Source organism: Rattus norvegicus, chromosome X (assembly GCF_036323735.1).
Source record: "Rattus norvegicus strain BN/NHsdMcwi chromosome X, GRCr8, whole genome shotgun sequence".
In the NCBI taxonomy this organism is placed as follows: domain Eukaryota; kingdom Metazoa; phylum Chordata; class Mammalia; order Rodentia; family Muridae; genus Rattus; species Rattus norvegicus.
In genome coordinates, this window is record NC_086039.1 from 3,569,262 (window position 1) to 3,593,173 (window position 23,912).

General features: G+C 39.3%; 1 protein-coding gene across 9 annotated transcripts in view; it reads right to left on the reverse strand.

Moving 5' to 3' along the window:
• Positions 1 to 12,239: 12,239 nt before the first annotated feature.
• The window catches only part of Znf81L (zinc finger protein 81 like), a 98,405-nt gene continuing 86,732 nt past the window's right edge, over positions 12,240 to 23,912 (reverse strand). For all 9 annotated transcript variants that reach the window (XM_039100629.2, XM_039100627.2, XM_063280425.1 and 6 more), the window contains one exon: positions 12,240 to 22,486. In XM_039100629.2, the coding sequence (XP_038956557.1) occupies positions 20,784 to 22,486 (1,703 nt within the window). In that variant the 3' untranslated portion in view covers positions 12,240 to 20,783. The remainder of the gene's footprint in view (positions 22,487 to 23,912) is intronic.

The following is a 23,912-nucleotide window of genomic DNA, read 5'->3' on the forward strand; positions in this document are numbered from 1 at the left end:
AAAGACAGGATCTGGCAGGAGTTACAAGCTATTATAACAGGTATAACAGAACCTAACAGTTATTTAACAGAACATTTCGCCCACACACAAAAGAATATACCTTCTTCTCAGCACTTCATAGAATGTTCTCCAAAACAGACCATTTGAAAGACAAAGCAAGACTCAACAGAAACAAATAAATTGAAAGAACTCCCTACATCCTATAAATCACGGATTAAAGTTGGATACCACCAAAAACAAAGACAATAAAAAGCTTACAAACTTATGAAAACTGATGAACTCTCCACTGATGAAAAATGAGTTAATACAGAAATAAAGAAGTCGAAGACTTTCTAGAGTTGAATGAAAATAAATACACAGTATGCACAAATTTATGGAACACAAGGAATGCTGTTCTAAAAAGCAAGTATCACTAAATGCATACATTTAAAAACCTGGAAAGATCTCATATTAACAATGTAACAATACACCTGGAAACTATAGAAGAAATCACACCAAAAAGGAGTAAATTGCAATAAATAATCAAATAAATCAATAAAATAGAAACAAAGAAAACAATATAAAGAATGAAACAAAGAGCTGGTTACTTGGGAAAATCAGTGAGAAAAAAAACTTACCTAAAATAACTAAAAGGTGTATACACATTATCCAAATTAACAAAATCAAAAGTGAAATGGGAGACAAAAAACAGACACTGAGGAAATCCAGGGAGTCATAAGGACGTACTTTGAAAACCTATACTCCACCAAATTAGAATATGTAAGAGAAAGTTGATAGGTACAAATTTCCAAAGTTAAGTCAAGATCAGATAAGCAATTTAAAAAGACCTATAACTCTTAGTGAAATAGAAGTAAATCATTAAAAGTCCACCAAACAAAAAATCCTGGGGGCAGATAGTTTTAGCACAGAATTCTACCAGACTTTCAAGTAAAGTTTATTCCAACGTTCAGCAAATCATTCCATGAAATAGAAGCAGAAGGAACACTGCCAAATTCATTTAACAAGACCACAGTTGCCACAATACCCAAAACTCATAAAAGACCCCCCCAAAAGGGAGAATTGTAAACCAATTTCCCATTAGAACATAGATGCAAAAATATTCATTTAAATATGTGCAATCTGGATAGAAAAACACAACAAGAAAATCATCTACCATGATCAAGTAGAGTTCATCCCAGAGATAGAGACAGGTTTCAACATACATAAATCTATAAATGTAACCCATCATATGAACAAACAAAAAGGAAAAAAAATCACATGATCATACCATTAGATGTAGAAAAGGTCTTTGAGAAAATGCAACATCCTTGCATGATTAAAAGTCCTGGAGAGATTAGAGATACAAGGGACATATCTAAACATAATAAAGGCAATTCACAGTTGTAAACATATCTTTTATTTGCCTGAAGTAAATGTCATCTCCAAGATTTTCTGTCTCTGTTAACCTAGGCCTAGTCCTGGAAACTAATAATCTCCATATAATCTAATCTAGGCCTAGAATGTTCTCAGCCTCTGAGACTTGCTGCTGAATAATTTCCTATTCTTTCTGAGCTCTGAATGGTCAGTTCAGCTGTTCTGGCTCAAAACTCCTCTCCACTCTAACTGATTCAATCTGGCTTCTCTCTCAGACTATAACTTTTCAGATTGCATTTGGCAATCTGTTCTAATCTTCTGGCTCTTTTTCATTACCTGGTTCATTCTGTCTTCACCTGTGTCTCACTTGTTCTCTCACTTCAACCTGTCTCTAAAATGCTCCTGATTAAACTGCCTCCTTCTCTGCACTGCCATTTAAGTAGCTTTCCTTTCCTCTCTCCTCTCATGTGAGTTGGGCATATCCTATTCTGTCAATTTTTTCTCCGATTCATCACTTTGTTTGCCACTCAATTAGACATCACTTTCAAATACGGGTGCTTCCTTCTACAAACAAAACTTTACCTTCAATGTTTGGGATTAAAGTATGTATTAAGGACATATCTGGATCCCAACCAAAGGAATTAAAAGTGTGTGCTAAGGCTGAGCCACACCACAAGTAGGAACAGATTTTTTCAGTAAATAACACAACCACAGGGTTCAGAGTGTTATCAAATATCATGCAACACACAGCAAGGCCATAACTAATATCAAGTTAATGGAGAAAAACTCAAAGCAATCCATTAAAATCAAGAATAAGACAAGGTTTTCTACTCTCTCCATACCTATTCAATGTAGTACATTATGTTTTAGTTAGATCAGTAGCACAACTGAAGGAGATAAAAGGGCTACAATTTGGAAAGGAAGAAGTTAAAGTATCTTTATTTGCAGATGATATGATAGTGGCCCTAAAATTCCACTGACTTTTCAGATTGCATTTGGCAATCTGTTCTAATCTTCTGGCTCTTTCTCGTTCCCTGGCTCATTCTATCTTCAGGATGAAGACCTAGATCTGCTAAACACTTTCCGCAAAATGAACCAGCAAAAATCAGCAGTTCTCCTATATGCAAATGATAAATTTCTGAGAAAGAAATCATGGAAATAATACCATTCACAATAGCCTCGAATAATATAAACTACCTTGGAGTATCCATGCAAAATGAACCCCTTGTATGATAAAAAAAAAACAAACAAACAACAAAAAAAAACAACTTAGCCTTTAAAGAAAGAAACTGAAGAGATCATAAGATTGAGAAATCTCTTATGGTCCTGGATCAATAGGATTAACATAGTAAAAAATGGCCATTCTGGCAAGATGAATCTACATATTCAATGCAGTGCCCATCAAAATTGCAACACAATTTATCACAGACCTTGAAAGGACACTTTTCAGCTTTGTACGTAAACACAGAGAGCCCAGGATAGCTAAAAGACTCTTAAATAATAAAAGAACTGCCGGAGGTATCACTATACCTGATTTCAAATATAATAAAAAAAACAGCAAGATATTGGCATAAAAACAGATATGTTGATCAATGGAATAGAATTGAAGACCCAGACCTATAAACCTATGAAGACCCACATACCTATGGACACCTGATTTTTAAAATAAAGTGCCTGGAAATACACACTAGAGAAAAAAAATAGCATCTTCAACAAATGGTGCTAGTGAAAGTGGATGGCTAAATTTAGAAGAATCTAAACAGATTCATACTTATCTCAAACTCCAAAGAGATCAAAGACTTTAATGTAAAACCAGTTACACTGGACCTGATATAAGAGATATTGGGAAATAGCCTTGAAATTATTAGCACGGGAGACAACTTCCTGAAGAGAACAACATTAGGTATTCTGTTCAACAGAACACTAAGGTCCACAACTAATAAAGAGCACCTCATGAAAATGAGAAATTTCTGTACAACAAAATACAACAAAGGATACCATCATTTGGACAAAGTGAAAGCCTATGGAATAGAAAAGATTTTTCCCAACAACAACTCCAATAGACAGTTAATATCCAAAATATATAAAGAACTGAAGGAACTAGATATAAAGAAATCAAATAACCCAATTAAAAATGGGGTACATTTCTAAACAGATAATTCACAATAAAGTAAATACGAAGAGCTGAGTCACATGTTAAACACCCTTAGCCAACAGTGAAATAAAAATCAAAACTGATTTGAGATTCCATCTTATACCTGTCAGAATAGCTAAGAAAAAATAACAAGTAGATGTTCATGCTTTCAAGAATGTAGAGTACGGAGATCACTTATTCATTGCTAGTGAAAGTGCACCCTTGTTGCACCCGGAGCTGACCCTGTGCCACAGCTCTCTGGACCCAGATCCCGCCAGGAGAGAGCTGGTCTCTCAGGAGTGCTGACACACATGAGAGCACAGGTGAGACCACCACTTCTGTTCAGAAGGACCTGCCAAAAGCCCTCAGGACACAGGAACTGAGGGACAGTCTGAGACAGGATCCTTACGGTTTCCATCTTCGCCCTGAGCTGACCCTGTGCCACAGCTCTCAATATCCAAATCCCGCTGGGAGTTAGCTAGTCTCCCATGTGTGCTGATACACCAGAGATAAGCAGATGGTTAGAGGTGTAAGACCTTCGAGGTGGTCTTAGCTCAGGTGCACAACCCACAGAACACAATTTGACAATGGGCCAATGCAATGGCAAGAGGTTTAATGATCTACATACGTGGGGTTGCTCATCCACGCAGGGAGAGGCAACCCCAAACTCAAAAAGCACACAACTTTTATGCTTTACAGAGGGCAGACTTCAGCAACAGGGCTAGCTGGCTTATTTTCATTGGTGGAACACAGGACAAAGGATTTTGTCAGGTATTGGCTGGCCTGCTCAAAGGGCTGTTCTTGGCTTAGTCACTTTCCTCATCCAGCCCTGCACCTGGCCTTAGAAAATCACTGGGAAAGGACTGAGTTGGAAAGTCTCTTAGAAGTGGGGGAGGAACTAGGTGGTCAGACAGGGTCAGGATGACATCTTGTGGTTCTTCTTGGGATTTACCACAGGGAGGGGTAGGGAGGTTCTCTGAGAACAGTTATTATTTTGTCTTAATTTAGCTTGGCCTTGGTCAGAGTTGCCTGGTCATTCTGACTACTAAAACTTTGTTTTTACATTTTCAGAACCTTGTTTCAGAATCTATGAAACTTTATTTCTTCAGAGGCAAGTGCAAGAATCCAAACAACAAAAAAGCAACACCACTTGGCATCATCAGAACTGAGTTCTACCACAGCAAGTCCTGGATACCCCAACACAACAGAAAAGCAAGATTCTAATTTAAAATCACATCTTATGTTGATGTTAGAGGACTTTAAGAGGGACATATCCTTACAAATCAATCCATATTTATCTCCTTGTACAAAGCTAAAGTCCAAATGGATTAAGGACCTCCACATAAAACCAGATACACTGAAACTAATAGAAGAGAAAGTGGGGAAGTGCCTCATGGGCACAGCGGAAGTTTTCCTGAACAGAACACCAATGGCTTATTCTCTAAGATCAAGGATCAACAAATGTGACCTTATAGAATTGCAAAACTTCTGTAAGGCAAGGACATTTTCAATAGGACAAAAGGGCAACCAACAGATTAGGAAAAGATCTTTACCAATCCTACATCAGATAGAAAGAAGGCTAATATCCAAAATGTACAAAGGACTCAAGAAGTTAGACTCCAGAGAGCCAAATAACCCTATTAAAAATGGGCTACAGAGCTAAACAAAGAATTCTCAACTGAGGAATATCAAATAGCCTAGAAGCACCTAAAGAAAGAGGAACACTTCTTCCTTACTGGTGGGATTGCAAGCTGGAAAACCACTCTGGAAATCAGTCTGGAGTTTCCTCAGAAAATTGGACATTGAATTACCTGAAGACCTAGCTATACCTCTCCTGGGCATATACTCAAATGATGCTCCAACATATAAAAGAGACACGTGCTCCACTATGTTCATAGCAGCCTTATTTATAATAGCCAGAAGCTGGAAAGAACCCAGATGCCCTTCAACAGAGGAATGGATACAGAAAATGTGGTACATCTACACAATGGAGTACTGCTTAGCTACCAAAATCAATGACTTCATGAAATCCATAGGCAAATGGATGGAACTAGAAAATATCATCCTGAGTGAGGTAACCCAATCACAAAAAAAAAAATGGTATGCACTCACTGATAAGTGGATATTAGCTCAAACGCTCAAAATACCCCAGATACAATTTAAAGACCACATACAGCTCAAGAAGAAAGACAAAAGTGTGGATGCTTCAGTCCTTCTTAGAAGGGGGAACAAAAATACTCACAGGAGGAAATATGGAGAAAAAAATTTGTAGCAGAGACTGAAGGAAAGACCATCCAGAGACTGCCCCACCTGGGGGATCCATCCCATATACAGACACCAAACCCAGGCAATATTGTGGATGCCAAGAGGTGCATGCTGACAGGAGCCTGATATAGCTGTCTCCTGAGAGGCTCAGCCAGAGCATGACAAATACAGAGGCAGATACTAGCAGCCAACCATTGGACTGAGAACGGGGTCCCCAATGGAGGAGTTAGAGAAAGGACTGAGGTAACTGAGAGGGTTTGCAACCCCATAGGAAGAACAACAATATCAATCAACCAGACACCCCAGAGCTCCCAGCGACTAAACCACCACTCCAAAACCCATGGCTCCAGCCACCTATGTAACAGAGGATGGGCCTTGTTGGGCATCAATGGGAGGAAAAGCCCTTGGTCCTGTGAAGGCTTGGTACCTCAGTATAGAGGAATGCCAGGGCAGGGAAGTGGTAGGGAGTGGGTGGGTGGGTGGGTGGGGGAGCACCCCCATGGAGGCAGGGGTTGCGGGCATGGGATGAAGGGGTTTCTGGATGGGAAACCAGGAAAGGGGATATCATTTGAAATGTAAATATATATATATATTTATCCAATAAAAGAAAAAATATTCAAAGTCTCTTCTGAGACTTATGGTAATCATTTAACTGTGACTCTCTGTAAAATCAAAATAAAAAACAAATCACATAGTTCTAACATGCAATGGCATAGAATATATATTACTATTCCCAAAAGGGGTATGGAGGAGCATAGTAAGGATACACTGGACCAAGCTAGTCTAAAAGTCAGCAGAGCAAACTCCTGCTGCATCTCTATGCCTTATAACAACATAGTTTTCAGATTTCCAACTCCTTCCAGCTTTGTTGACTGCATCACGTCTCTCTCTCTCTCTCTCTCTCTCTCTCTCTCTCTCTCTCTCTCTCTCTCTCTCCCTCCCTCCCTCCCTCCCACCCTCCCTCCCTCCATCACAGGCTAAGTCTATACCTTGTTGGCAGCTTTCCTTGGCAGGTATCCCATGACTCAGGAATTTCCAATATCTTGGAGTCTCCAAAACAATCCAGGATTCACCTTCACAACTTGGTACAAAAACCACTCTGAGCCTCCATGCATGGACACCCATGATACTCAATCATATCTCTTTATGTCATGCTTAATTTCCAAATGAAAACAATAACTGGTTCATAAAATGCCTAAACATAACTATTCCACATATAATTGTAATTGTATTACATATTTAACCAAGTCATAATTATAACCAATGTTATACCTTCATTCCTCATGGGCCTGTGCACTTTATCATCTGTACTGGAATAATTGCCCTAGCCTTCTTTCCCTCATACATTTGTATGAGGCAAATGCATTATAAATTTAGAATGGATGGCAATGTCCCTTGAGGAATTGTGGAGAGCTTTGAGAACTGGAATTTGGCAGTGGGCTAGGACACAGAAGTAGGCTCAGGCAAGAATTTGACATTGGGCTAGGACTAGGAAGCAGGCTCATGATTAGAGCTGAGGAATGTATTCTTTGTATCTTGATGGGTTTTGTTAAGATTCTGAAGACAGTAATTATGGAACCTTTGTTTATGCTTCACTTATTCCTTAACTACTCTGTTTATGCCTTAGGACTGACTATACTCTTTGCATGTACATAGAACAGTATAAAAGCAGAATGAAAAAAATAAACACACTTCAGCCTCAGCACTGGCTGAAGTCCTTTTATAATGTCTAATTGTCTTTTTTCTTTTCAATTCTCGTTCCCTCCTTTGATACTCTGTTGACTGACTGAGCTGGCTTGATCAAGTGATATTTTTAGCATCTCAAAATTAAATATGATAGTTGTTGACATTCTCTTAATTTATGTTATATCACCTAATAAAGAAATTGAGGACAAAACCACAAATACCTTTACAAATACACTTTTTATGTGCCCTATACATGAAACAGCTATGGCCAGCAAGCTAGGATGAACAAAGGATTGCCATCTGCTCTTCCCCTGACTGATATGAGAACAATACCACGAACAAAGTTTTTGTTTGCCCATTGCCATGGGGGTACAAATACATGCTTAATAATACACAAGAGAAACATTTATGTCAACTATAATCCTCATTTCTGGCCTTAACTGGTATTTATAACTACCTTCCTCCACTACCAATTCTGTGTTTCTCTGCACTCTATAAGTACCTCAGCAGGTCTTAGCTCTTTTCCTAGAGAAGTGACTCATTCCTTCATTCTTCATGGGTTTGTGCCCTTTGTCGCCCTAACTGTATTAAACTGTTGTAGTTTCCCACTGACTTTAATCCCAGGACATGGTAGCACCAAGAGACACTCTAAAGGATCCCCTGCACTCCAGACATAATTCTTCTTACCTCCATTGTGGAGAGGTAATCCAATTTCCCCATGGTAATTTGGATCTATCACCCTTCCTAACACTGTTATTCCTTTCTTAGCCTGTTGGTTTAAGGGCAATAGAAGCCCAGAGTGGCCAAGGAAAGTCTGAACTTCCTGTTTAATTGAATGTTTGTTGTGGCTTCTTACAGAAATGCTTCCTCATCTGGAACCAAAACTTCTAGACCAGCAGAACATAAGGTTGTAGGAACAGAAAGCAAAATTTTTCCTAGTGAGCTATTAGGGGTGACAGTGATTTATTTTTGTTTACTTTTCCACCCCTTGATTCCTGGACCTGTGGATCCTGGTTATGAGAGAAACTGAGAACCCTGCCTTTCCTAGCTCTCTAAGCTACTGTTACCTAATTGGCACTGGAGCTGTATCTTCAAAATGTCATTCCATCTTTCTATCAGGCAAGCTGCTTTTGGATGGTAGGGAACATGGTAAGGGCAGTGGATTCTAGGATCATGGGCCCAAAGTCATATTTCTCTGGCTAATAAGTCCCTTGGTCAGAAGCAATTGTTTTATTGTATGATGGCGAATAAGGCATTCTCTAAGTCCACAGATGGTAGTTTTGGAAGAATCATTATCTGCAAGAAAGGCAATTCCATAACAAGAAGAAGTACCTATTCCAGCAAGGACAAAGCATTGTACTTTTCAAGGAAGAAGTGGTCCAATCTCTGCTGTTGACAGATCTGGCACTTAGCAGCAACTATAGCCAGGTGAGCCCTGGTAAGTGTAAATCTATGTTGCCAAGCCCATTTATAACACTCCATCTCTGGCACCCTGGCCACTTTGTTCATGGACCTGTTGGGCAATGGCAGACATGGCTGGGGAAAGAGGCTGACTATCCATAGAATAGGCCATTCTATCTACTTGATTATTCAACTCCTCATCTGAAATCACCTTTTGATGAACATTTACACAAGACACAATTATCTTCACATCCTTTGCCCATGTGGAGAGATCTGAACACATACTTCTTCCCCAAATGTCTCTCACCAATTTTAAAATCTTGCTTTTTCCAAGTCCCTGACCACTCACTGGCTACAGCCCATGAATAAGTGAACAATAGCACATCTATGTCTCCTTCCAAACAAAAATATATGGTCTTGTATACTTCCTGAAGTTCTTCCCACTATGAAGATTTCCCTCCATCAGTGCCCTACACGGTTGATCAAAAGAGTTATAATGTTACAGCTCTCCACTTCTGGATAGTGCCTGAATAACATACATAACCATCTGTAAACCAGGCCCTAGTCTTATCTTCCTCAATCGACCAATCATAGGGCACACCACATGAAGCTATAGGTACATGGTTGGCAGCAGATGCCATTGTAACAAGAGTAGAAACCATAGACATTTAGGTAACTCCTTCATGTAACTTTTGGTACCTTCACAACCTGCTCAGACATGATCATGTATCGTTTGATAATAGATTGGTGCTGTACATGTCATATACTATATTATTTGTTGGATAAGAAAACACCCAGTTCATGATGGGCAGTTCAGGTTACATGGTAACTTGATGGCCCACTGTCAAATTTTGTTTCCACTAAGGCCCGATAGAAGGCTAAGAACTATCTTTCCAAAAAAGAATAGTTGTCTGCAGATGATGGTAGAGTCTTGCTCCAAAATCTCAAAAGTCTCTTCTACGATTCATCTATCAGAGCCTGCTAAAGGCTCCAAACATCATACACATCTGTCACTGACACCCTGAAGTACCGTAGAGTCTGCAGGTTTATATTTTCCAAGTGGTAGGCCAGCCTGAACCTGTTGAAGAGCCTTGGTATGAAGGCTGAAGTAACACACTCAAGTGAGGAATGTGATGTTGGTAGAATACAAACAGGCTCACTAAATGTGCTTCTTTCTTGGTGGTAGGAGCAATCAGGTGCAATAATTTAACGTTAGAAGGAATATCTCTGCATGCCCCCACAACACTCCTAAGAAACTCACTGAGGGAGAAGGCCCTTGAATTTTAGTTTTATTTCCCATCCTCTGGTACACATGTATATCAACAATGAGTCTAAGGTGGTTGCTACCTCTTGCCCACTTGTTCCAATCAGCATATTGTCATCAATATAGTGGACCAATATTTTGTAGAAGAGACAATGATGATGCCTTCTGACACGGGGCTGAAGAAGTAAAACTATAAAGGAATATTGCTAGCCTTGCTGACTAAAAGCAAATTGCTTTGTGAACAGGTATTGAGAAAAGGAAATTTGCTAGATCAATAGCTGCATACCATCCATGTTCCAGATGTGTCAATTTGTTCCAGTAAGGACACTACATCTGGTACAGGAACTACAATCAGAGTTACTAGGTGATTAAGTCTCCAATAGTCAACTGTCATTTTCATAATCCATTGTCTTCTGCATTATCAATATAGGAGAGTTAAAGGGAGATGTGGGAACCACTACCCCTGCATCTTTCAAGTCCTTGATGGTGGCACTAATTTCTAGAATTCCTCTAGGGATGCAGTACTATTTTTTATTCACTATTTCCTTTGCCAAAGGTAACTCTAGAGGCTTCCATTTAGCCTTTCCAACCAAATAGCCATCAGGGAACAAATGTGTGAATTCTGCCAACTTCTAAATATATTTATCCCAGTTGTACACTCTGGGACATACCACAAGATGAGTTCAACAATCCAAATGAACTAACTGTGAGTAGGACTTTAACCAAAGCTCCATTAATCACTTGACCTCCATAAGCCCCTACATTAACGGGAGGAACATTATGTTTCTTGGGGTCTCCTAAAATCAGTATCAATTCAGAGCCAGTATCTAATAGCCCCAAGAAAGTCTGCTTGTTACTTCTCCCAAAGTGTACAGTTCCCATAATGTAAAAGGCTGTAGGCCCCTCTGAGGAAAGACTGGGGAAAAGCTAATTGTAAAACATTTAGGTATTTTACCAAGGTCCTTCCTGAGGGGAACTTGGCCATCCCTTCATTCAGAGAAGTTCTGGGTCTGCATAGTGTTTCTAGGTCTAGAAACTAACACATGGGCTAAAATACCCTTTGCCACAATCCAATGAGTCCCTTCTTTCATTTGTTTGAGATGTTTTCTACTTATACAGATTAAACAAAATCTGTATAAGGCTTCATATCTATTTCATTACTGAAAACACCATGATTGATGAGCCAGTACCAAAGGTCTGTACCACTATAAAATTCAGTTTTTCAGTGCCAGACTTTATGGGTCAGGCCATTTTGGACATTGCTTTGTCTATGCTGTCCATTAGAATAACAACCGACACACTGTCTATAATGATTCAATGCTGCCATGTGGCCCCTGCTACTTAGGGGCCCAATTAAACCAATTAGGCTTAATTAATCCAACTGAGCAGCAGCATCACCAACACTAAAGAAAAAAGTACAACAGGATAAAAGGACAGCAAAGCTCTGCAGGTATGTTTTTGTACACTGAGTAAAGTTTAGCCTTGGGTTACTCAAATGTTGATTTCTCTGCTCTCATATATTGTTTCAATCCATAAAGCATTGCAATGCTTATATCAAGAATCTTCTATCTCAAATTTGTATAAACAGTTTATTCTCTGCCTTGTCAATAAACACTGATCACCCAATGGCTGGGCAGAACAGAGAATAGGGCAGGACATCTACCAGCCTGAAGGAAGGAGAGAGGGAGAGAGATTCATGTGAGCTGCCGGATGGAGGAATTGGAGCCGTGAATATTGATCTGGTCCCAAGAACCAGATCAATATTATTGTCCAAGTATGATGGGATGGGGCTGGGAGGTAGCTAGATTGGCATAGGAGGTAAAGGTAGACCATTTAACTGCTTAACTAGAGAAGTGCAGTTTTAAATAAATCTTAATTTTTCTGTGTAGTTATTGGGGAATAACATAAGGTAAAAAAAAATACAGCTACCTGATTAATTCACTGTTTAGTATAGACTTACACTTATATTAAAGGTAATTTTTTAACTTTCATATATTTTAATTGCTTTTAATTATTACAATAGTCACATAACTTAAGCACAAATTTTAATTAATATTACAACATTAAATGAAAACAGGAAAGAAAGTGTTGGGGTAGAAATATCGGCTCGCATCCAGACAAACCACACCAGACAAACACAGTTCAATGTGGAAAGGTTTAATGAAAGGATGAGACAAGGGAGAGGGACAAGAGAGAAGAGTACAGGCCAGCCATGAGTACGTGGAAAGAAGGGGGTTGGGGAATGGGGAGAGAAGGGACAAAGGGGAAAGAGGGTAAAAAAAAAAGAGAGAGAGAGAGAGAAAGAGCAAGAGAGTGAGGAGGGAGCAAGCAGCCCCTTTTATAGGGCCAGGCATGCCTGGCTGTTGCCAGGTAACTGTGGGGGTGGAGCTTAGACAGAATGCTAACAGAAAGATCCTGTAATCTTTTAAATAGCCATCAAACGTACTGCAGTAAGTTTCCTTTTATTCATTCATTTTTACACTCCAGATTTTATTCCCCTCCCAGTCCACCCCCTGAGGGTTCCACATCCCATACCTCTTACCCACCCTCCCCCAATCCCCCTCCCACCCCGTCTCCACAAGGATATCCCCACCCCACCCACTCCACCAGACCTCAAACTTCCTGGGGCCTCCAAACTCTTGAGGGTCAAGTACATCTTCTCTGACTGAACCCAGACCCAGGAGTCCTCTGTTATATATGTGTTGGAGGCCTCATCTCAGCTGGTGTATGCTGCCTGGTTGGTGATCCAGTGTCTAAGAGATCTCAGGGGTCCAGGCTAAGTGAGACTGCTGGTCCTCCTACAGGGTGGCCATCGTCCTTAGCTACCTCCAGCTTTTCCCTAATTCAACCAGAGAGGTCAGCAGCTTCTGTTCATTGGTTTGGTGCACATATCTGCATCTTGTTGGGTCTTTTGGAGAGCAGTCATAGTAGGCCCCTTTTGGTGAATGTCCCATAGCTTCAGTAATGGTGTCAGGTCTTGGGGCCTCCCCTTGAGCTGGAACCCACTTTGGGCCTGTCGCTGGACCTTCTTGTCCTCAGGCTCTTCTCCATTTCCATCCCTGCATTTCTTTCAGACAGGAAGAATTATGGATCAGAGCCTTGGCTGTGAGATAGCAACCCCATGCCTCACTTGATGCCTTGTCTTTCTGCTGGAGGTGGACTCAATACATTCCATCTACCCACTGTAGGGCTTTCATCTAGGGTACCTCCCTTTAAGTCCTGAGGGTCTCTCACTTCTCAGGTCTCTGGTACATTCTAGAGGGTCTTTCTAACCTCCTTCCTCCCAAGATTTCTTGTTTCCATTCTTTCTGCTGGCCCTCAGGGCTTCAGTCCTTCTCCCCTACCCAATACCAGATCATGTTCCCCTCTCCCCCTACTGCATCCCCTTTCTCTCCGCTGTCCCCCCCTCTCCATCCCACCTTTTGGTTGCTTTCTTCTCCCTCCCAAGTGGAACTGAGGTGGTTCTCACTTGGGGCCTTCAGCTTATTGACCTTTATGAGTTCTGTGGACTTTATCTTGGGTATTCTGTAATATCCACTTATTAGTGAGAATATATCATGCATGTCCTTTTGGGTCTGAGTTACCTCACTCGGGATGACATTTTCTAGTTCCATCCATTTGCCTGCAAAATTCAGGATGTCCTCGTTCTTAATTACTGAGTAGTATTCCATTGTGTAAATGAACCACATTTTCTGTATCCATTCTTCTGTTGTGGGACATCTGGGTTGTTTCTAGCTTCTGACTACCACAAATAAGGCCCCTATGAACATAGTGGAACATGTGCTCCTATGGCATGGTGGGGCATCTTTGGGGTATATTCCCAAGAGTGGTATTTCTGGATCTTTAGGTAGGTCTATTTCCAATTTTCTAAGGAACCTCCAAATTGATTTCCAGAATGGTTGTAGCAGTTTGAATCCCACTAGCAATGGGAAGCTTACCACCAAAAAGCCAAACAATCCAATCAAAAAATGGGGTATAGAATTAAACCGAGAATTCACAATAGAGGACTCTCGAATGGCAGAGAAGCACCTAAAGAAATGTTAAAGTCCTTAGAGGTTAGAGAAATGCAAACCAAAACGACCCTGAGACTCCACCTTACACCAGTCAGCCTGGCTAAGATCAAAACCTCAGGTGACAACACATGCTAGCGAAAATGTGGAGAAAGAGGAACTTTTTCATTTTAAAATATAAAATCTTTCTTCTGTTACAACACATGCATTGAGAAATATTGTGATACTGCATTAACTCTTTGTAAATAAAGAGCAATTGAGACTCTCTTTGAATGAATGAGTATAAAGCACAAAGTACTTTTTAATGAAACCCTCAACTCCTTTCCTTTCCACAAAAAGCCTATAACCCAGTTTGGCACAACACTACTATAGTAGGTCACTTCTGTTAAGCCCCTAATAAACTATTAATAGTCAAGAGTAGTTTTTTCTAGTATGCAGGATATGTTCTTCTAACATAAAGATAATTCTTTAACAAAGCTCTTAAAATATCCTGGCACCTCTCTCACCATTTTTTGTCTTATAGGATTAGCAAAGGACCTTCCTGTTATGGAGGATTAGGTATCACAGTATACAAACTCTAGTAATGCAATTTCCCTGAACCTTAAAATTTCTTCATCAACCCTAATCCAAGGAATAGTAAGCATCTCCAACTCCTTTTCAGTAGACCATCTTTTGATATGATAATGCTTCAGCCAACCAAACATACCTTTATACCTTTAACTGTGTAAGCTTTCATATTGAATCTAGAATCCACTCTCAAAGGGCCTATATCAATAAACTCAGCCTGATCCAGTATATGTTCCTTCTACCATCATCCCACACCCTTAAAATCCATTCCCATACATATTCTCCAGATTTCTGCTTGATTCTCCAGATTTCAGTTTGCTAATTATGCAAATTGCTTAATTGCTCAATAAGCTTTAGTAGTGTAGCATACCTCTTCATGGACTACACTTTCTACCTCCCCTGTAGAAGCCTACTTTTTCCTTGAGTCTGATAATGGATCTAGAAGCAACTATTGTTGGGCCCTGAGTGATATCAGTATTGTCTTGCCTGGTATCTACTTCAGTGAAAGTGACTGCTGGTTTAACAGACATGAAGGATTAATTTCTTCAGTCAAAAGGGAAAAGGCAATATTTTAGGAGTTGGGATATGAGTATGTGAGTATGTTTTCTGCTAAGGGTTGAGAGACTAATTCCTTGAGAATCTGAGGGTTGAAAGCTCTCAAGTTCATAGGGTCCTCCCATAACCTACATCTCAAGTTACAGGATCCCATTCTATATCAATCAATGCCCTGACTTTAACAGCTGGTTTTTTTCTGAGGCTGATTCTTGAATCCTCACTGTAATTCAACCAACCTTATTAATAGGGCCTTCAGTTTGATTTTTCACTTGATTCTTGCGGATGCTAGAGAGGTTTTCTTAGAAAATACTTAGAAATCTTTAGGCTGTTTATGCACATTTAGAACTAGTCAATTTTATCAGAGTTCATTGTTATCCTTCACCATATCCTGAGATGCTAGATGTTGGTTAATTTTATCATGGAGCTCATTCTTTTCCTTTGTCAACAGACCAGCATCACAATTTCCCCATTTTTCCAAAAATTGTCAAAAATATTATATACAGAGTCACATAATCCACTGCCTATCACAACTGGTGAATCAAGATAAACAAATGCACTTGTCTCCTTAAGTTTGTTAAATACTTCACCCCATGGGTTTTCAGTATTGTCTGAGCTCCCTGAAGAGGTTTTGGTAACTGGAGAGGATTCAGTAAATGTAGGTGTTGACAAATTGGAAAGGTACTTATGTTGTCCTAGAACCATTTCTGGAACCAAAATCAGTCAGAGTTCTCTAAAGTGACAGAACGTACAGAACTAATCTTTCGATAGAGAGAGAAAGGGTGTGTATTAGAATATATAGGCTGTGGTCCAGCTAATCAAACAGTGGATGCCTATAAATGGAAGGTCCAATCCAGTAGTTGTTCAGTCCATGAAGCTGGATATCATCTCAGCTGGTTTCCAGTATACATCAAAATTCCAAAGAAGCAGGCTCTAATGCCAGTGAAGGAATGTTCTTCCTAAGGGGAGCAAAAGCAAGTTGGCAAGAGAGAGCTTCCTTCTTCCATTTCCTTTATGTAGGCTGCCAGCAGAAGATGTGGTCCATATTAAAGATGGATCTTCTCACCTCAAAGCTCTGGATTAGAAATGGGTCTTTCACCAACTGAGTCAACTAACCTGGACTTTGGGGGCTCCCAGACTGAACTATCACTCAAAGAGCAAGCATGGACTGGACCTAGGTTCCCCTGCACATGTGTAGTAGAAGTCAACCTTGGGCTTCATGCAGGTCCCCTAACAAATGGAGTGGGCTGTCCCACAATGTGTTGCCTGCCTATGGATCCAGTTCCCCTAAGTGGGCCTCAGTGGGAGAAGATGTGCCTATTTCTACAGTGACTTGTTAAGTTAGGAGGTGTGATACCCATGGGGGCTCCCCCTTCTCAGAGGAGAAGGGGTTTGGGGGATCTGTGTGAGGGAGTAACAGGGGGAACTGATATTGAGATGTAAAGCAATTAAAAAATAGATTAAAAATGGGTCTCCTCACTTCAAATGACTTTTAGAAAAATCCCTAACTGGGGTTGGGGATTTAGCTCAGTGGTAGAGCGCTTGCCTAGGAAGCGCAAGGCCCTGGGTTCGGTCCCCAGCTCCAAAAAAAAAAAAAAAAAAAAAAAAAAAAAAAAAAAAAAAAAAAAAAAATCCCTAACTGGTATGACTAGTCATTTCAATTAATTTCGGACAAAGTCATATTAACAACCAAGATTAGCCACATCAAGTCCACCCAGTTTTAACACACAGACACTGGCCTGCATTTTCACTTGGGACTCGCCAAAACTGGCAGAACAACCTTGCATGCCAAGCCTACAACTTACAGCTTCTGTTTATACTCTATAAAATGCCCTCAAGTCCTGCCCACAATGTAAAGCATCTACATGCTCTGTTCATTGCCCTTGCACACTTTACCCACTACATAAATGCTCACCCACCATAAACAACCCCTCATGAAAAAACTCCCACTTCACACTACATGCCCCACTCACTATGTACAATGTACACATATCTCTATTAGGCAAAATGCATTGCCCCCATGCCCCACCCACTGTAGACAAAATTGTTTCAGGCCTCACTCTTCATATGGGGCATGTAGAGAAGTCCCTGAATTGTCAATTAGTTGAGGTTGTAGAGAGCTGCAGGCTAGTGTGGCAGTGATCATGCTAGAGGAGAATGGAAGCAGTATCGGCTGTGTGTTAAGCCTGGGTGGCACATCCCATGCAAAGAAGCAGAACTCTGGCTGTCAGCAAGGATGCAGAGTTCAAATTCACAAGTGGAATGTAAGGCAGGAGCTAAGTCTCAAGGGTTGTAGGGCAATGACACAGATGCAACCCTAGATGTAGAATGTTAAGTAAGCTCAGTAATGGGAAATTCCTAAAAATAGGTAGAAGACATTTGGTGACATCACTGAGAAAACAGTAGTCACAGAAAGGGAAGGGATGTAATTATGCTTTATAGCATTTTATCACTGCTGAAAGACTAGGGAAAGTAAGGTTTATTGTCTTTTATGTATTGATATTTTGTCTATGTCCAGTTAACTGCAAGACTTTTCTCTCTTTTTATTTAAAGATTTATTTATTTCAAGTATGTGAGTACACTGTTGCTGTCTTCAGACACACCAGAAGAGGGCATCGATGACTATTAGAGATGGTTGTGAGCCACTATCTGATTGCTAGGAATTGAACTCAGGACCTCTGGAAGAATAGTCAGCGCTCTAAACTGCTGAGCCATCTCTCCAGTCCAGGCTTTTTTCTCTTATCCTAAGCTGACATTCATTGTTTTTGTAATGTAGAGATTTTTACTCATTTAAAGTCTTATATTTCCCACACAAAAATACACTTTCTGTCCAAGCACCAAAAACTCAGCTACAGTTCATTACCATTATTGTGTGAAATTCACAGTTCTGTCATCTTCCAGGCTCCACAAAACAGTTTTGAAAATATAATCTGTAGTTAGACAACTGTATATTTATTAATTATTTAATATTTTAATTATGTGTATGGGTGTCTGGATAGTTATATATGAACACAAGTGCAGGTACCATGAGTGCCAGAGGCCATCCCCTTGGAACTGGAGTTACAGGCAGTTGTGAGCAAACATGGATTTTGGAATGTTAAATATTATACTAGGGTCTTATAAGACTTTCTTCATTTCCCACAAGAAAGAATCCATATTTATAACTAGATTAGTAGATTTTTCAGCTCATATCCTTCTGTAGATGCTAATTTAGGTAAGGCAGTCCAGACCACATTTAAGTTTTAATTATTTCAGTCACTTTAAAAAGCAATCTTGAGGAAATTTCAAAAGTAAAAATTCCTTTAGTTTTCTATGGATCTTGTTTGAGCTAGCCATGACACAAATGCCACATCTGTGAATCATATAAAGCCCCTCTCTCTTTAGAACAGTTCCTCAAAGTACCATGGAATATTACATAGAAGTGCTCACTAATTTAGCACCAATGAAATGTTCTACACGTTGTACAGACACATCCATCACTGACCTTTACCCCAGGACTGTTTAGACCTTGAAGATATTTTGATGACTGGGTGATTACCTATGAGAAACAGTTATTTCTCAAATATTCAAGTCTTTTTCATATTTCTTTTGATTCTGCTTGCCAGTTGGAACAGCTATTTCTTTCATTCATCTCTTTTCTGTACTTTATTATATGTAGCTAAAAGTAGCAAAGTAATACTTGTATTATTCTCTCAGAAATCTCCTAAGTCAGGTCCAAAAGTTCAATTGGCATGTTCTGTATCTTCCTAGAGAATATTTTCGGTGTTTTACCACACTAAATAATGTGAGCTACATTTTACTAAGTTTTCCTCATTCTGATCTCCACCTGATGCCCAGGACCAAAGCCAATGTCAGATTATGGTGGGATATAATATCCTTTTATGTATTATGTAGCATTTGCAATGTAACAAAGCAATCAAATATGCAACTGTTTAAAATGGTGGTTATTTATCTCAAAATGCCAGTTTGGTTGGAATAACGGATATGTCTGTTCTGAGTAGGACTGTCTTGGATAGGACTAGAAATCTAATAAGGCCTCATGTCTAACAGTTGGCAAGCTATTTGGCCGATCAGATATCAGGTGAGCTTGCTTGCTCTACTCTGTGTGGTTTTCTTAATCTCCTAGTAGGATGATGTGAGACTTTTGGGATTTCAAAGAGCAGTAAACCTTGAGGCAGGCTTTCACGTTTCTCAAGCCCCTGTTAAAATCTCTTTCATAAGATCCTATGGCCAAAGCCAGTCATAGTCAGATTTAAAAGTCAAGGAGCAGAAAGAAGCTACTTCTTAACAAAAATATCACACTACAAAAGGGCATTCATAAAAAGTACCTAGCTGGGAAACACAGGGAAGAAAAGATAATAAGGAGAGATTGATTAATGGGAACAACATCAATAAAGGAGCAAGTTTTGGTGTTCAATTACACAAAGTGGAATTGTGGTAAGCAATATGACATCATGCAGTTCAAAATAGCCACAGGAAATTATTTTGAATAATTTCATTATGTAAAACTGATAAGTATTTGAGATGAAAGATAATGTTAAGTAATTTGAGCTGATCAAATATGCGAATATACTAAAACATCACACTGTAGCCTATAAAAATTCAGAACACTTACAAATAAAATAAATTGAACACATTAAAATCAAAGACATTTGCTCTTCTGTTCAATAAAAAGGGAAACCTAGGAGAAAATCTTATACACACACATCTGTGGCTACCAAATGAAAGAAGAATATTATTTCATGTTCAGCAAACTGTATAACAGGATCATTTTATGTTACCATACAAAATCCTACCTGCAGATGTTTATGTACACAAAAGCAAAATGACTTTTGATTTATGGGTATGCTTAAAAGAAATGTTCAGTGGCAAAAAATTGATAAGACACAATCATTCTAATTTTGAAAAGGAACTTTGATTATTCCTGTTACACAGCATATTTCACCACAAAAACTCTACAGAACTGAGAATTTTACACATCAAATACATTCTGTTGCTTTATCATTCTTTTTGATGTTATGTTTGATTACTTACATTACTGAAACTTGCAAAATTTCTATTCTTTTTTTAAAGATTTATTTTATAGGAGTACACTGTAGCTGTCTTCAGACACACCAGAAGAGGGCATCAGATACCATTACAGATGGTTGTGAGCCACCATGTAGTTGCTGGGAATTGAATGCAGGACCTCTGGAAAAGGAGGCAGTGCTCTTAACCACTGAGCCATCTCTCCAGCCCCCATAATATCTTTCTAAAAAAGAATTTTGTAACAATTTACTTTGTAGTACTTCCTATAGAAAGACATTTCTTAATGTATTAAACTAACATCTTTCCCAATATGAATTCTGCTTTGTGAGGCCATGCAAATATAAAAATTCCTCCTTTTTCAATGTATTCTTAAAGGGTCTTTTCAAAACAACTTTTCTCATCTCAGGTGATATGTTTTGTACAGGGCATTTACACAAAGTCTGTCTTAGATGAATCTTATAATGTACACTTAGATTTGACTTCTACAATAAGGCTATCTTGTTTTGATGAAGCAGGGTTACTCTCAGGTATGAATATTTCTATGGATACTAAGAACTGATTTCTGAGTAAACCCCTTTCCACATTCACTACATTTATAGGGTTTATCCCCAGTGTGAACTGTCTGGTGTTTATTGAAATTAGACCGGTCAGTGAAGGCCTTCCCACATTTTGCACATATATATGGTTTCTCTCCTGTGTGAATTCGCTGGTGTACTTTGAGATGTGGTTTCTTGAAGAAGGATTTCTCACAGTCAGGACATTTATATGGCTTCTCCATAATGTGGATTTTCTGATGTGTAATTAACTGTGACTTCTGGATGAAGGCCCTCCCACAACTGGCACAAACATGGGGCTTTTCCCCAGTATGAATGGTCTGGTGTTTATTGAAATTTGACCTGTCAGTGAAGGCCTTCCCACATTCAGCACATATGTAAGATTTCTCTCCAGTATGAGACTTTTGGTGAGTATTGAGATTTGATCTGTTGGTGAAAGCTTTCCCACACTCTGTGCATATATAGGGTTTTTCTCCTGTGTGAATTCGCTTATGCATCTGAAGTTGGGACTTAGAGGGGAAGGATTTTCCACAGTCACTGCATTGATAAGGTTTTTCTCCGGTATGAATTCTTTGATGTGCAATCAGATGTGCCTTCTGTATGAAAGCCTGTCCACATTTAGTACATATATAAGATCTCTCTCCTGTGTGAATTCTCTGATGCATTCGGAGTGTTGACTTTTGGGTAAAGGCTTTCCCACACTCATTACATTTGTGATGTCTCTCCCTGGTATGGATTTTCTGGTGGATATTGAGAGCTGAACTCAAGGAGAAGTCTTTCCCAAATTCACTGCATGAACAGAATTTTTCTTCAGAATGGATAGTTTGATGCCTATGTAGAGATGGCAGCTGGTAAAATGATTTTCCACATTCACTGCAAGTGTACAATTTTTCTCTAGTGTGGGTTTTCTCATGCATCTTTAATTCAGAGTTCTGGATGAATGCCTTCCCACAGTTAGTACATATGTATAGTTTTTCATCTCTATGAAATCTCAGACATATACTGAGTAGCGGCTTCTGTGTAAAAACATTTGTGCATTTGCTAAGTTCAGGATGTTTTTCCACATTGTGAATTCTGGAAGAAGTGAAGGTATATGATTTTTGGGTGAGGTTCATTCCAAATGCATCACATGGTTTTAGCCTTTCCCCAGTAGGAAATATCATACTTTGTCTATGTGCTTGCTTGAATCTGATGGCATTTCCATACTGACTTTCACAGAATTCTGTGCCCATATGTGGATTTTCAAGGTTAGTATAAGAAGTACTGTGGGCAAAATCTTGCCTGTGGCTAATTTTTTGGTCAGAAATCTTTGTTGCTTTGTTTTTATTAGGAATATGTAAGTCTAAATTATGCTTAAAATGCTTTCCAAATGAATCTTTTTTATGGATTCTTTTCTGTGAAGGAACAACATTTGGTTTGAGGTGTACATGCTTTTCAATATCTGTGCATTCATAAACTCTCTCGGTGTTCAATATTTTCTTACTAAAAGCAGCATGGCTCAAAGGGGAGAACTGTTTTCCTTGGTATCTTTTCATCCAATCAGCACCTTGCCACATTTCTTCTAAGATGGAATACAATGAATCATCTCTTGAATCTTCATCCACTGTTTCACCATAAATTGTAACTTTTTCAGAAATTCTTTTTTCTGAGTTATTAATCCTAAACTTCCCACCTAAAAGAAAAATATAAAAATTGACATGAAGAATAGATTGTGAAAGATTAAAATGTGTATGTGTGTATGTGTATGTATTCTAAGTCACACTCATAAAAATCAGTAACTCTGATAATAATGGTGACAGAAAATACAGAGAACTTATTATATAACTATAACAATCTCTATTGATACTTATGCTATTCTATCTTCCAAGTCTAAATACTCATTCATCTCATTCTTTTATCTTGCCTAACTTTTTTATTAATTGCTGGCCTGAAACTCATTAAGTAGACAGGCTGAATTCAAACTAGAGCGGAAACTGCTGGGATTTAAGTGTGTGCCTCTCATCTTAGTAGCATCAATGATACCAGATTATTATCATTAAATAAATGATACATTATATATACATGAGGAAGTACCGTAGTCTTAATTTACAGGAACAATAAATGGATGTCTATATTCCACTTCTACATCCTAGATGCAACTGTTTCTTTCATTAAACACACACACACACACATACATGATAAGCCAAATAACCTATTAATATACACACATACTTATCAAAAATATAGGCTGAAGTCTATATCTGCACCCAGAGCTGGGGCTTCCCCACAGCTCTTGGTGCCAAAACCTGCTCACAGAGAGCTGGTCCACCAGGAGCGCTCTCCCTCCTAAGCCCACAGCCCACAGCTGTGACCCACTTTCTCTCCATTGACTGTCCAAAGAGAGACACACCGGGAATACATGGATCCCAGGAGACATAGGACACCAGCCTAGGACAGGAATCCTCCGGTCTCCATTTATGCCCAGGGTTGTGGCTGTCCCACACCTCTTGGACCCAAAATCTGCCGAGAGAGCTGGTTTCCAAGGAGCCCTGTCACTCCTGAAGTCATAGGCTCATAGGCTCATAGGAGGGACAAGCTCCAGTCAGAGACAGCAAGACCAACTAACATCAGACATAAGCAAGGGGCAAGCACACGAAACTAAGCAACAGAAACCAAGACTACTTAGCATCATCAGAGCCCAGTTCTCCCACCATAGCAAACACTGGATATCCAAACACACCAGAAAAGCAAGGTGAGGATTTAAAATCACATTTCATGATGATGTTAGAGGACTTTAAATAGGACATACATAACTCCCTTAAAGAAATAGAGGGCAACACAAGTAAACAAGTAGAAGCCCTTAAAGAGGAAACACAAAAATCCCTTAAAGAATCACCGGAAAACACAACCAAACAAGGGAGGAAATTAAACAAAGACATCCAGGATCTATAAATGGGAATAGAAACAATAAAGAAATCACAAAGAGGGGTTCCGGATTTAGCTCAGTGGTAGAGCACTTGCCTAGCAAGCGCAAAGCCCTGGGTTCGGACCTCAGCTCCGAAAAAAAAAAAAAAAAGAAATCACAAAGGGAGACAAATCTGGAGATAGAAAACCTAGGG